Source organism: Macaca thibetana, chromosome 18, assembly GCF_024542745.1.
Source record: "Macaca thibetana thibetana isolate TM-01 chromosome 18, ASM2454274v1, whole genome shotgun sequence".
Lineage (NCBI taxonomy): Eukaryota > Metazoa > Chordata > Mammalia > Primates > Cercopithecidae > Macaca > Macaca thibetana.
The window spans coordinates 17,166,662-17,178,943 of NC_065595.1; the positions used below are offsets into that span (position 1 = coordinate 17,166,662).

A 12,282-nucleotide genomic window follows, 5' to 3' on the forward strand; every position below is an offset into this window, starting at 1 on the left:
CCTGGTTTACATTCTAATTCCCACATACCCTATTAGGTTAATGTTTTTGGAAACTTTATTATTTACTTTATTTTTCAATAGATAGGGTGTCACTATGTTGCCCAGGCTAGTCTCGAATTCTTGAGCTCAAGTGACCCTCCCACCTCAGCCTCCTGAGTAGCTGGGACTACAGGCACGCACCGCCACACCTGGCTCTAGGATAATAGTTTTTTAAAAAATTAATCTGACTGGTTAAAAAGAAGTAAAAGAAAAAACATATCTGCTAAACAACACATTTTATTTCAAAATCTTAAGAACATTCTTGTGATTAGGTCTTTGGACACGTATGAGGAAAACCAATCTACTTCTCTTCAGGGAAATGTCATCACAGCTTATATAAAGGAAACTGTGAATGGAGCAGGAACAAGGAAACAAACTTGATATCACCTGGGAAATAAATATTTCAGCTTTCATCTTTCTATGAATACACTTTGAGAAACCCAATTCAGAACACAGCTTTACGATTCTCGTTTACCTTGCTGGAAAACTCTGAAGTCGGTTATAGGCCATGTGAAGGATCTTCAAATGTGGGTGTCCCGTTAACAAGGGCACACATTTGTCTGTGAGGCTGTTATTTGTCAAATACAACTCTTGTAAGATACTGTTTGTCTCTTCAGAAAGCGTGGCTGGAGGAAGGCTTTCCAGTTTGTTCGCAGATGCGTTCAGGAATCTCAGGCTACAATGACAAAATGTAACAAAACGCTATTGAAAAGTCACAAAACTCCTCAAGAAACCTAGAAGCTTTGATACCAGGCATATTAGAAGCTGGGATTAGAAACATGAATTGAAAAGACAAGCCCTGGCTTCAAGAAGTTCAGTTAGCAAGTATTTGTATCTGTGATCCATTAACTATGATGAACACAATAGCTATCTATGTGTATTAAATACAGAGATACAATCAAGTTTTATGGAAGCACAAAGTTAAGAGGAAGGCAATTATTTCTATAGTTGGCGGGGAGTGGAAGAGAAAGTGATATGGTAAAGTTAATATTCTGACTTAAGGAAGAGAAAAACAATTTCCTATTTTGTAATCAAAAGTTCTTGCTAAAGCAGGAGGATGCCAGGAGTTTGAGACCAGCCTGGGCAACAAAGTAAGATCCTGCCTCTATAAAAATTAGGTGAATAAATAAATAATAAATGGTTCTTATAGTAATAAAACAGGTATTAGATCACAATACAACTAAATCACATAGTGACTTGAGTCCTCTTCAGTATAAGGTCCAATGCACATTTTACTGACTTTCACAAGTGCAGGAGATAATTTGCTCTGTCTTAAAACAACATAATATGATGTAGCAATGAGAATAAAGAACTAAAACAGCATGTATCAACAGGATGAATCTCACAAACATATAATGACCAAAAGAAGCCAGATAAAAGAGGAGACCCACTGTATGATCCCATAACTACATAAAGTTCAAAGTCAGGCAAAATTACTCTGTAGTAACAGAAGTCAGGATGGCAGTAACTCTTAGGTGGGGAGGGAAAGGAGGCAGTATCCAGGAGATGGCGTGTAATGTTTCAAATATCATAATGTTCTTAGGTAGGGAGGGAAAGGAGGCAGCATCCAGGACAGGGCGTGTAATATTTCGAATATTGTAATGTTCTTAGGCAGGGAGGGAAAGGAGGAAGCATCCAGGAGAGGGCGTGTAAGGTTTCAAATATTGTAATGTTCTTAGGAAGGGAGGGAAAGGAGGCAGTATCCAGGAGAGGGCGTGTAACGTTTCAAATATTGTAATGTTCTGTTTCTTAGTCCAGATGCTGGTTACACAAGTGTGTTCACTTTGAGATGATGCATCAAGTGCTACACTTATGATCTGGCCACTTTTCTGTACTTATATTGTACTTAAATAAATTTCACATTAAAACAAACAATATACGTGCTGCCACAGTTTCCAGATGCTAGAGTGAAAAGTGGATAAAGCATAAAGAATGGTTTTATAACTAAGATAACAAATCGTCAAAAACAATAAATAAAAAATCTTTCACGGTGATTGTGAAATGTAGTTAAACGCACAATGCAAAGCTGGGGAATGGCAACAAATCCTTGCTGTGATCAGGTTCCAAATCACTCCAAAGGGACGGACTGTGTCACACTCAGGAGTCAGAGATGACCCTCCTGATTCATGACGAATGTCCAACTGTGCAGCTGCAGCAGGTGGGAAAGAGACAGTGCTCAGTACATAGGACCTGCCTACAAGAGTTAGAAGGGTCAAATCTCCCATGCCTCTCTCTGGCCCCCAGATCAACCCTGTTGATGAGCCACACTATTCCCTCACTTCAATCACTTTGGTTTGAAATTTTCACCATTCAATTCAGGACTATTCTGCCATTTCTTAAAAAAAAAAAGAAGAAGAAGAAAATCATCCTTAAAAATAATACAAAATACCAAGCACAGTTATTTTTAATCTTGGATACGAAAAAAAAAGGCTATTAGGAGTCCTCACCAGGACTGTCACTCCAAGCTCTCAGTCCACTAATTTAAAACTCTTCAATCTCATATAACCCCTTCAACACACAAACACCAACTCCATTACTTATCTGAGGAAAAGCAGCTTCCCCAAAATAGAACATTTTCCATTAAAGAAACACGTATTCCGTTGACATTAAAAAAAAAAAGGAAGTTAGAGAAGGGCTGTCCAGACCATAAATAGTCATGGGAAATTATAGTCGTGTGTGCTACAGAGAAGGAAATAAAGGTCACTCTTGCAGTTTCTGAAATGGTTTGGAACTAGGAAGGAAACAAGTTTCAGCACCATAGTTGTTTACCATTGCTGTTTAGAGTATTTTTATAAGTCTGTCTCTTTAGACCCCATTTAGACCACCTAATTTCCTGTTAAGAATTTCTTTAGTGTAGCATTAGGATAAATTACAATGTAAGAAACAAATTTTATTGCCCTAAAATATCATGGACTAGTGTTGGGCTGGGAAATTATATAAAATAATTTCATTAAAATAGAATTCTCAGCTGGGCGCAATGGCTCACACCTGTAATCCCAGCACTTTGGGCAGCTGAGGCGGGTGGATCACCTGAGGTCAGGAGTTTGAGACCAGCCTGGCCAACATGGTGAAACCCCCAGTCTCTACTAAAAATACAAATATTAGCTGGGTCTGGTGGCAGGTACCTGTAATCCCAGCTACTCGGGAGGGTGAGGCAGGAGAATCACTTGAACCCAGGAGGCAGAGGTTGCAGTGAGCCAAGACTGCACATTGCACTCTAGCCTGAGCAACAAGAGCAAAACTCTGGCTCAAACAAAACAAAAGAAAAAGAAAAAAGACAAAAACAGAATTCTCTAGGAAATATGTAGTTACACACACACACATATACACACACATGAGACAGATAAAACAAAGTGAATTCATGTTTGCATACTTTTCAGGCCAGAAAAAGAGGGAATGTTTTAAAAACAGACAAGTGAATGTTCATCTAGAAAGCTGCCAAGCAACTTAAAAAACCCCTCATGGCATCTGAATAAAGAGAGGAAAGTGATTTCCTCAAAGATTTATCCTCTCATCTTTTTGAAATTTGTCTGTAATTAAGGAACTATATACCTTTTATGCAAAATTAAGGGGGAAACTGCCAGCATCATCCGCCTCCAAGAAATGAAACTAGTTAGCTGAAACCACATGAAGTGGTTCCAAAGGACATCATCTGAACTGCATAAAGTCTCACTTAATCACCTTGTTGGTTAATAGCCAAAGGGCAAACAACTGGACTAAAAATATTTTTTATTATCACAGTATCAGGAAAATTAAATTCAATACCCATTCACTTAAGCCATTCTTCCTAAAACCTCACAATGTTTCAGCAAGAGACAACTTAAATTGCTTTAATAGTCTACATTTCATCCTTCCACCAGAATGAACGAATACTTTAGCAAAGTTTCTCCAGGATGGATAACAATTTTAGTAAATAAATAGGCTCCTGAACCTCACACTCTGCTTTCAATCTTGCAAAAAAGCTAAATTGTTAAAGGGCTGAGTCAGGTCTCAACTCACTATGATATGATAACTATCCTCAAGCTTCTTCCTCACAGAATTTTGTAATAACTATACTATAAAAAGATGGTTTAATGTGCCAACAGCTGTTTCATGCTTCATCTATATAACATTTTCACTATGCAATCCTCTTCTAATTAGAGAAAAAGCAGTAACATATCACCATTTTCTTTTCATTTGTAAGGTACTCTGTGGATATCACAGATCTTTCCTTCTTCTTCTTCTTTTTATTTATTTTTCTTTTTTGACAGAGTCTTGGTCTGTTGCCCAGGCTGGAGTGCAGTGGCATTTGGCTCACAGCAACCTCTGCCTACTGGGTTCAAGCAATTCTCCCACCTTAGCCTCCCGAGTAGCTGGGATTACAGGCATGCACTACCATGCCCAGCTAATTTTTGTACTTTTAATAGAGAGAGGGTTTCACCATGTTGGCCAGGCTGGTCTCGAACTCCTGACTTCAAGTAATCCACCTGCCTTGGCCTCCCAAAGTGCTGGGATTACAGGTGTGAGCCACTGCACCCGGTCACTATTTTCTATCTCATTTGATTTTTCCATCATCCCAGAAATATACCCTCTCATATTTCACGAAAGACAGAAATCAAAGTGGAGAAAGTCACATTATTTGGCAATGGCTCAACAGTAACTAGTGGCAGAGACAGAAATAAAACTCGGATTTCATCAATCTCAAGTCCACAGTTTTCTATCATGTGTCTCCAAAATTCAAATGTAGAAAAATAATTATAAAAACCTTTTTGTGGGGACTTTTTTTTTTTTTTTTTTTTGAGATGGAGTCTCGCTCGCCTAGGCAGAAGCGCAGTGGCGAGATCTCGGCTCACTGCAAGCTCCGCCTTCTGGGTTCACGCCATTCTCCTGCCTCAGCCTTCTGAGTTGCTGGGACTACAGGCGCCCGCCCACCATGCCCGGCTAATTTTTTCTATTTTTAGTAGAGACAGGGTTTCACCGTGTTAGCCAGGATGGTCATAGGTCCTTTTTTTTCTAAAAGAGCTGGAGGGTCAAGCTGGGCACCTGCATGTAATGTGAAGACCACGTGTGCACAGCATTTCAAACTCAATTCTTATAACAAGTTAGTAAATAGCACAGTACTCAAGAACTTCTCTCAGCATAAAGTTCAAAAGCTGCAGAGAAAAGACACACAGATATGGTTCCTGCCCTAAAGTGTTTGGAAAGTCACCCGCAACAGCAGTGAGACAAATCCATTTCCTGCTTCTTGAGCAACTGCTCTGCTCTCCTTGGCACATTCTGTCCATTTGACTCATTTATATTTTTTTGTTTTGTTTGCTTTTTAGTAATTTCCAACACACCCTTAAATTTTACAAATTCTCTCTTTGAAACAGGGCACAGGATTTGGTACCATAACAGATTTACCTATTTGTAGACACACTATACACCATTAAAAATCCATATGGTCACAACTGTGTAACCCCAGCAAAACTCTTACTTTTAGGCAACCCTCTGATTTCTGTCTCCAAAGCATTCCAGAAGTATAAACATTCTAAGTTTCTTATTATTGCTTGTTTTTACAACAAAGTACTTTTGACAGTTTCATCTATCTTCACAAGGCTGACACTTCACGTTGTATTTCATTATCAGGCCTCCTCAGTCTCCTCCAGTCTTATTATCTTAAATGACCTTGATGTTTTTGAAGTGTACTCGACAAATATTTTGTAAAATGTCTCTCAATTAGGTTCACGTTTCATCATCATTAGAGTAAGGTCATGCATTTTTGGCAAAAATATCACAAAGGTTGTGCCCTTCTCAGGGCGTCACATCAGGATGTATGTGACGCTAATGTCTTATTATTGGAGACATTAACTTTGATTACTTGGTTAAGGTGGTGTCTGCCAAGCATCTCCACTGCAAAGTTATAATTTTTTCTTTTGTAATTAAACGTGTGGAGAGATCATTTGAGACTATGAAACTCTTCTGTTTCTCATACTTTTGCCCATTAATTTAGCATTTCTGCTTGCGACAATTATTTCTGTGTTGTTTTCCAAATGATTTTTCTATTTTCATGATTCCCTCTACTTACAGTTTGTTAAACGGAATTATCCTGCAAGAGCTCTCCCAATTTATTCACCCAATTACTTGTTTTACTTCAGTATGGTCATATATTTATTTATTTTATTCTGCTGGATAGAATTCATTACAATCATTGCATACTTTTTGTTCACATTACGTGGCAACTGGGAGCTCCTTCAAGTTGACTCATGCATCCTTTGACATGCTCCCATCATTTTGTGAGCATTTCTTTACTTTTGGGCTCATCTTGTGTTCAGCCTGCTCTAGCCCTACACTCAATCCTGTTTCCAAGGACACCTTACTCCTTTTGTTGAAGAATGATACTTAAAAAGCAGTCTTTTTATTTTATTTTATTTTATTTTATTTTATTTTTTTGTGAGATGGAGTCTTGCTCTGTTGCCCAAGCTAGAGTACAGTGGCCTGATCTTGGCTCATTGCAACCTGGGTTCAAGTGATTCTCCTGTCTCATCCTCCCAAGTAGCTGAGATTACAGGCATGCACCACCAGCCCGGCTAATTTTTGTATTTTTAGTGGAGACAGGGTTTTGCCATGTTGGCCAGGCTGGTCTCAAACTCCTGACCTCGGGTGATCTGCCCACCTTGGCCTCCGAAAGTGTTGGGATTACAGGCAGGAGCCATGGAGTAACCAAGGTCTTGATGTTAGATATACTTCCTGGTTCTGGAGTGTCACTACTTCTAGGCCTTCTTCTCAGCAGAAAGAACTAAAACATACATGTTTAGCTGTCTGGTAAGGTTTGTCTCTCCCTTGTATTAACAGTTTCACTTTTTCAGTGTTTTCCTGGCTATTCTTACATGATTCTTTTAAACATATGAACAGTAGCATCAATTTGTCTAATGTGATTATAAAAGCATTTTGGTATTTACATGATGATTGTGTTAAATTTGCAAAGTAATCTACAAAAAACTGATTATCTTAATAATATTAAGTCATCCTATCCAAGAACAAGGAATATTGTTCCATTTGTTCAAATTTGCAAATTTCAGAAGTGTTTTAACGTTTTATTCATACAGTTTTTGTACATTTCTTGTTTATTCCTAAGTATTTAATCTTCTTTGATGCTATTTTAAATGGGATTTTCACTACCAATACAATATGTCTTCCAATGGCTGTGTCTGTGTATACAAAGGCTTTTGATTTCTGCATATTAACTTTATATCCTGCTACTTTATTGAAATGTTTTGTTGTCTGAATTCATTTATCAGTGATTCTCTAGGGTTTTCCAAGTATACTATCATGTTAACTGCAATAGAGATAGTTTATCTCCTTTACCAAAGCTCATGCCTCTAACTGATCTTTTCTTGCCTAATTACCTGGCTAATATATCTAATATAACACTGAATAAGAGTGAAAATCATGGGCATTCTTGTCCTGTTACTGATCTTAGTAGAAATACCACTGGGGTTTCCCCATTAAAAAATTGGCTTTAGGACTAAGTGTGTGTATATATAATGTTAAGGAAGTAGCCCTCCATACCTGAGGTACTATTGTCCTTATTTTTTTATTAACAGCTTTATTGAGATATAATTCCTAATTCACAAATGGCTACATGTTGTTTGTCCACACATCAGCTGAGGAACATCTGGGTTGTTTTCATTTTGGGGGTGAGTTAAGTTCAAGTACATGTATATTTTATTTTAGGTTCAGAAGGTACATGTGCAGGTTTGTTAAATGGGTAAATTGTGTAATGCTGGCATTTAGGCATCACCCAAATATTTGGGTACCACCAAATAGTACCTAATAGGTAGTTTTTCAAACCTTATATCCCTTACCCCTTTCAGAGTCCTCAGTGTCTCCTGTTTCCAGCTTTATGGCCATGTGTATACACTGTTTAGCTCCCATGTATTAAGAATGTGTAGTATTTTTCTGTTTCTGTATTAATTCACTGAGGATAACATCTCCAGCTGCATCCATGTTGCTGCAAAGGACATAATTTTGTTCTTTTTTATGGCTGTGTAGTATTCCATGGTATATATGTGCCATATTTTCTTTATCTAACTCACCACCGAGGGGTACATAGGTTGATTCCATGACTTTGCTATTGTGAATAGTGTTGCAATAAATATATGAGTGCAGGGAAAGTTTCTTTTTGATAAATGATTTCTTTTCCTTTGGGTACATATTCAGTAGTGGGATTGCTGGGTGGAATGGTATTTCTATTTTTAGTTCTTTGAGAAATCTTCATACTGTTTTCCATAGGGGTTGAACTAATTTACATTCCTACCAACGATGTATGAGTGTTCTCTTTTCTCCATATCCTTGATGACATGTGTTATATTTTGACTTAATAGTCATTCTGACTGGTGTGAGATGGTATCTCATTATGGCTGAAACTTGCATTTCTCTGATGATTAGTGATGTTGAGCATTTTTTCATGTTTGCTGGCAGCCAGAAGTGTCTATTCATGTCCTTTGCTCACTTTTTAATGGGGTTGTTTCTTATTTGAGTTTCTTATAGATATTTGTCCTTTGTCAGTTGCATAGTTTGCAAATATTTTCCCCCATTCTGCAGATTGTCTGTTCACTCTGTTGTTTCTTTTGCTGTGCAGAAGCTCTTTAGTTTAATTAAGTCCCATTTGCCAATATTTGTTTTTGTTGCATTTGCCTTCGAGGTCTTAGTCATAAATTCTTTGCCCAGGCCAATGTCCAGAGGAGTTTTTCTTCTATGATTTGCATCCTTTGAGGTATTATATTTAAGTTTTTAATCCATCTTAATTTTTGTATAAGGTGGGAGGTAGGGGTCCAGTTTCATTCTTCTGCATATGGCTGGCCAGTTTTCCCAGCACTATTTATTGAATAGGGTGTCCTTTCCTCATTGTTTATTTTTGTTGACTTTGTCAAAAGATCTGTTGGTTGTAGGTGTATGGCTTTATTCCCAGGTTCTCTATTTTGTTCCTGTGATCTATGTGTCTGTTTTTGTAACAGTTCGATGCTGTTTTCATTACCTACAACGTTTGCAGTATATTACCTTGAAGTCAGGTAACATGATGCCTAAGACTTTGTTCTTTTTGCTTAGGATTGTTTTGGCTATTTGGTTCTTTTGTGTTTCCACATGAATTTTATAATTTTTTTTCTAATTTCATGAAAAATGACACAGGTAATTTGATAGGAATTACATTGAATCTGTAGATTGTTTGGGCAGCATAGCCATTTAAATGATACTGATTCTTCCAATTCACGAGCATGGAATGTTTTTCCACTTGTTTGTGTCATCTCTGATTTCTTTCATCAGTGTCTTATAGTTCTTCTAGAGATCTTTCACCTCCTCGGATAAATGTATTCCTCGGTATTTTATTTTTTTTGCTATTGTAAATGGGATTTTATTCTTGATTTGGTTCGCAGCTTGAATGTTACTGGTATATAGGAATGCTACTGATTTCGGATGCTGATTCTGAATCCTGAAATTTTACTGAAGTTGTTTATCAAGTCTGAGAGTCTTTTGGAGGAACTTTTAGGGTTTTCTAGGTATAGAATCATATCATCAACAAACAGATAACTTGATTTCCTCTTTTCCTATTTGGATGACCTTTATTCTTTCTCTTGCCTGACTGCTCTGGCTACGACTTTTAGTACTATGTTGAATAGGAGTGGTGAGAGTAGGCATACTTGTCTTCTTCTGTGTTAGGGGGAACACTTTCAACTTTTGCCCTTCAGTATGATGTTGGCTACAGGTTTGCCATAGATGGCTCTTATTATTTAGAGGTATATTCTGTTGATGCCTAGTTTGTTGAGAGTTTTTATCATGTTGAGATACTGGATTTTAATCAAAGACTTTTTTCCACATCTATTGAGATGATACAGTTTTTGTTTTTAATTCTGTTTATGTGGCGAATCACATATATGGATTTGTGTATATTGAACCATCCTTGCATCCCAGGAATAAAGCTCTCTTGAGCATGATGAATTATCTTTTTGATATGCTGCTGAATTCAGTTGGCTAGTTACTTGATAAAGATTTTTGTGTCTACGTTCAGAGATACTGGCTTGTTATTTTCCTTTTTCGTTGTAACCTTGCCAGATTTTGGTATCAGGATGATACTGGTTTCACAGAATGAATTAGGGAGGAATCCTGTCTCCTCAATTTTTGGAATAGTTTCAGTAAGATTGGTACCAGCTCTTCTTTGTTATGTCTGGTAGAATTTGGATGTGAATTCACCTGCTCCAGGGCTTTTTTTTGTTGTTGGTAGATTTTTATTATTGACTCAATTTCGTAACTCATTATTAGCCTGTTCAGGATTTCAATTTCTTCCTGGTTCAACCTTGGGAAACTGTGTGTTTCCAGGGATTTATCCATTTCCTCTAGATTTTCTACTTTGTGTGCATACAGATATTTGCAGTAATCTCTGAGGATCTTTTCTATTTTTGTGCTATCAGCTGTAATCTCATCTCTGTCATTTTTAATTTGTGCTTATTTGGATATTCTCTTTTTTTTCTTTTTCTTTTTTTTTTTTTTGGAGTCTCACTTTGTTGCTCAGGCTGGAGTGCAGTGGCACTGCAACCTCTGCCTTCCGGGTTCAAGCAGTTCTCCTGCCTCAGTCTCCCTAGTAGCTGGGATTACAGGCATATGCCACCACGCCCAGCTGATTTTCTATTTTTAGTAGAGATGGGGTTTCACCATATTGGCCAGGCTGGTCTTGAACTCCTGACCTTGTGATCCGCCCACCTCAGCCTCCCAAAGTGCTGGGATTACAGGTATGAGCCACTGCGCCCAGCCCTTTTTTTTCTTAATCTAGTGAGTAGTCTATCAATCTTGTTTATCCTTTCAAAGAACCAACTTTTTGATTCACTGACCTTTTTTTTTTTTCGGTCTCATTCTCCTCTGATCTTAGTTATTTTTCTTATGCTAGCTCTGGGTTTAGTGTGTTCTGTTTTTCCTGTTCCTTTAGGTCCAACAATTAGTTGTTAACTTGAGATTTTTCTGTTTTCTTGATGTAGGTACTTAGTGGTATCAGCATTCCCTTTGCTGTATCCCAGAAGTTTTTGTATATTGTGTCTCTATTTTCATTTGTTTCAAAGAATTCTTTTTTTTATTTCTGTCTCAATTTTGTGTTTATTCCAAAGTGAATCAGAGGACCAAGCTGTTTAGTTTCCATGTATTTGTGTTTTTTTGTTTTTTTGAGATGGAGTCTCGCTCCGTCGCCCAGGGTGGAGTGCAGTGGCGTGATCTCGGCTTACTGCAACCTCTGCCTCCCAGGTTCAAGCAATTCTCCTGCCTCAGCCTCCTGAGTAGCTGGGACTACAGGCATGTGTCACCATGCCCAGCTAATTTTTTTTTTTTTTTTTTAGTAGAGACGGGAGTTTCACTATGTTAGTCAGGATGGTTTTGATCTCCTGACCTCATGAGCCTCCTGCCTCGACCTTCCAAAGTGCTGGGATTATAGGCATGAGCCACTGCACCCAGCCCTATTTGTGTGGTTTTGAGAGTTTCTCTTGGTATTAATTTCTAGTTTTATTCCACTGTGGTCTGAGAAGACGTTTGACAGGATTTCAGTTTTTTGAATTTGTTGAGGCTTGCTTTATGACTGAGCATGTAGTCAATCTTTGAGAATGTTCTGTGCACAGATAAGAAGAATGTATATTCTGTGGTTGTTGGGTGGAGTATTCTGTAGACATCTATTAGGTCTGTTTGGTCAAATTTCGAATTTAAGTCCAGAATTAGTATTCTGCCTTGATAGTCTGTTTAAGGAGATACTGAAATCCCCTACTATTATTGTATCGCTATCTCTTTTCTTAGGTCTGGTATTCATTTTATAAATCTGGATGCTCTGATGTTAGGTGACTATGTACATAAGATAATTAAATCTTCTAGTTGAACTGAACCTTTTATTATATAATGTAGTTTGTTTTTTACTGTTGTTGGTTTAAAGTCTGTTTTATCTGATACAAGAATAGTAACTCCTACTCTTTTTTGTTTTCTATTTGCACGATCTCTCTTCTTCCTTTTACTTTGAGCCTATAGATGTCATTACATGTGAGATGGGTCTCTTGAAGGCGATAGAAGGTTGGGTTCAAGCACATGTCCTGATATATCTGAGTCTCAACTCTGTCATAATTATTTCATATTCATATTTGTCATGTTTCCCTCTCTATAGGATATATATTTTCTTTAATACATTAATTTTTCTGGTATTTAAGGTAGTTTGTATTTTTGTTCTATGGTTATCTTTGTACTTATATCGTATTAAATGCC

The 12,282-nt window shown here is 37.5% G+C and overlaps 1 protein-coding gene across 1 annotated transcript in view; it reads right to left on the minus strand.

Annotated features, from left to right (window-relative positions):
- Window positions 1-12,282, minus strand: part of PHLPP1 (PH domain and leucine rich repeat protein phosphatase 1) — a 267,876-nt gene that overhangs the window by 37,874 nt on the left and 217,720 nt on the right. The window contains exon 11 of the mRNA XM_050767517.1: window positions 515-715. Coding sequence (XP_050623474.1) covers window positions 515-715 — 201 coding nt within the window. The remainder of the gene's footprint in view (window positions 1-514; window positions 716-12,282) is intronic.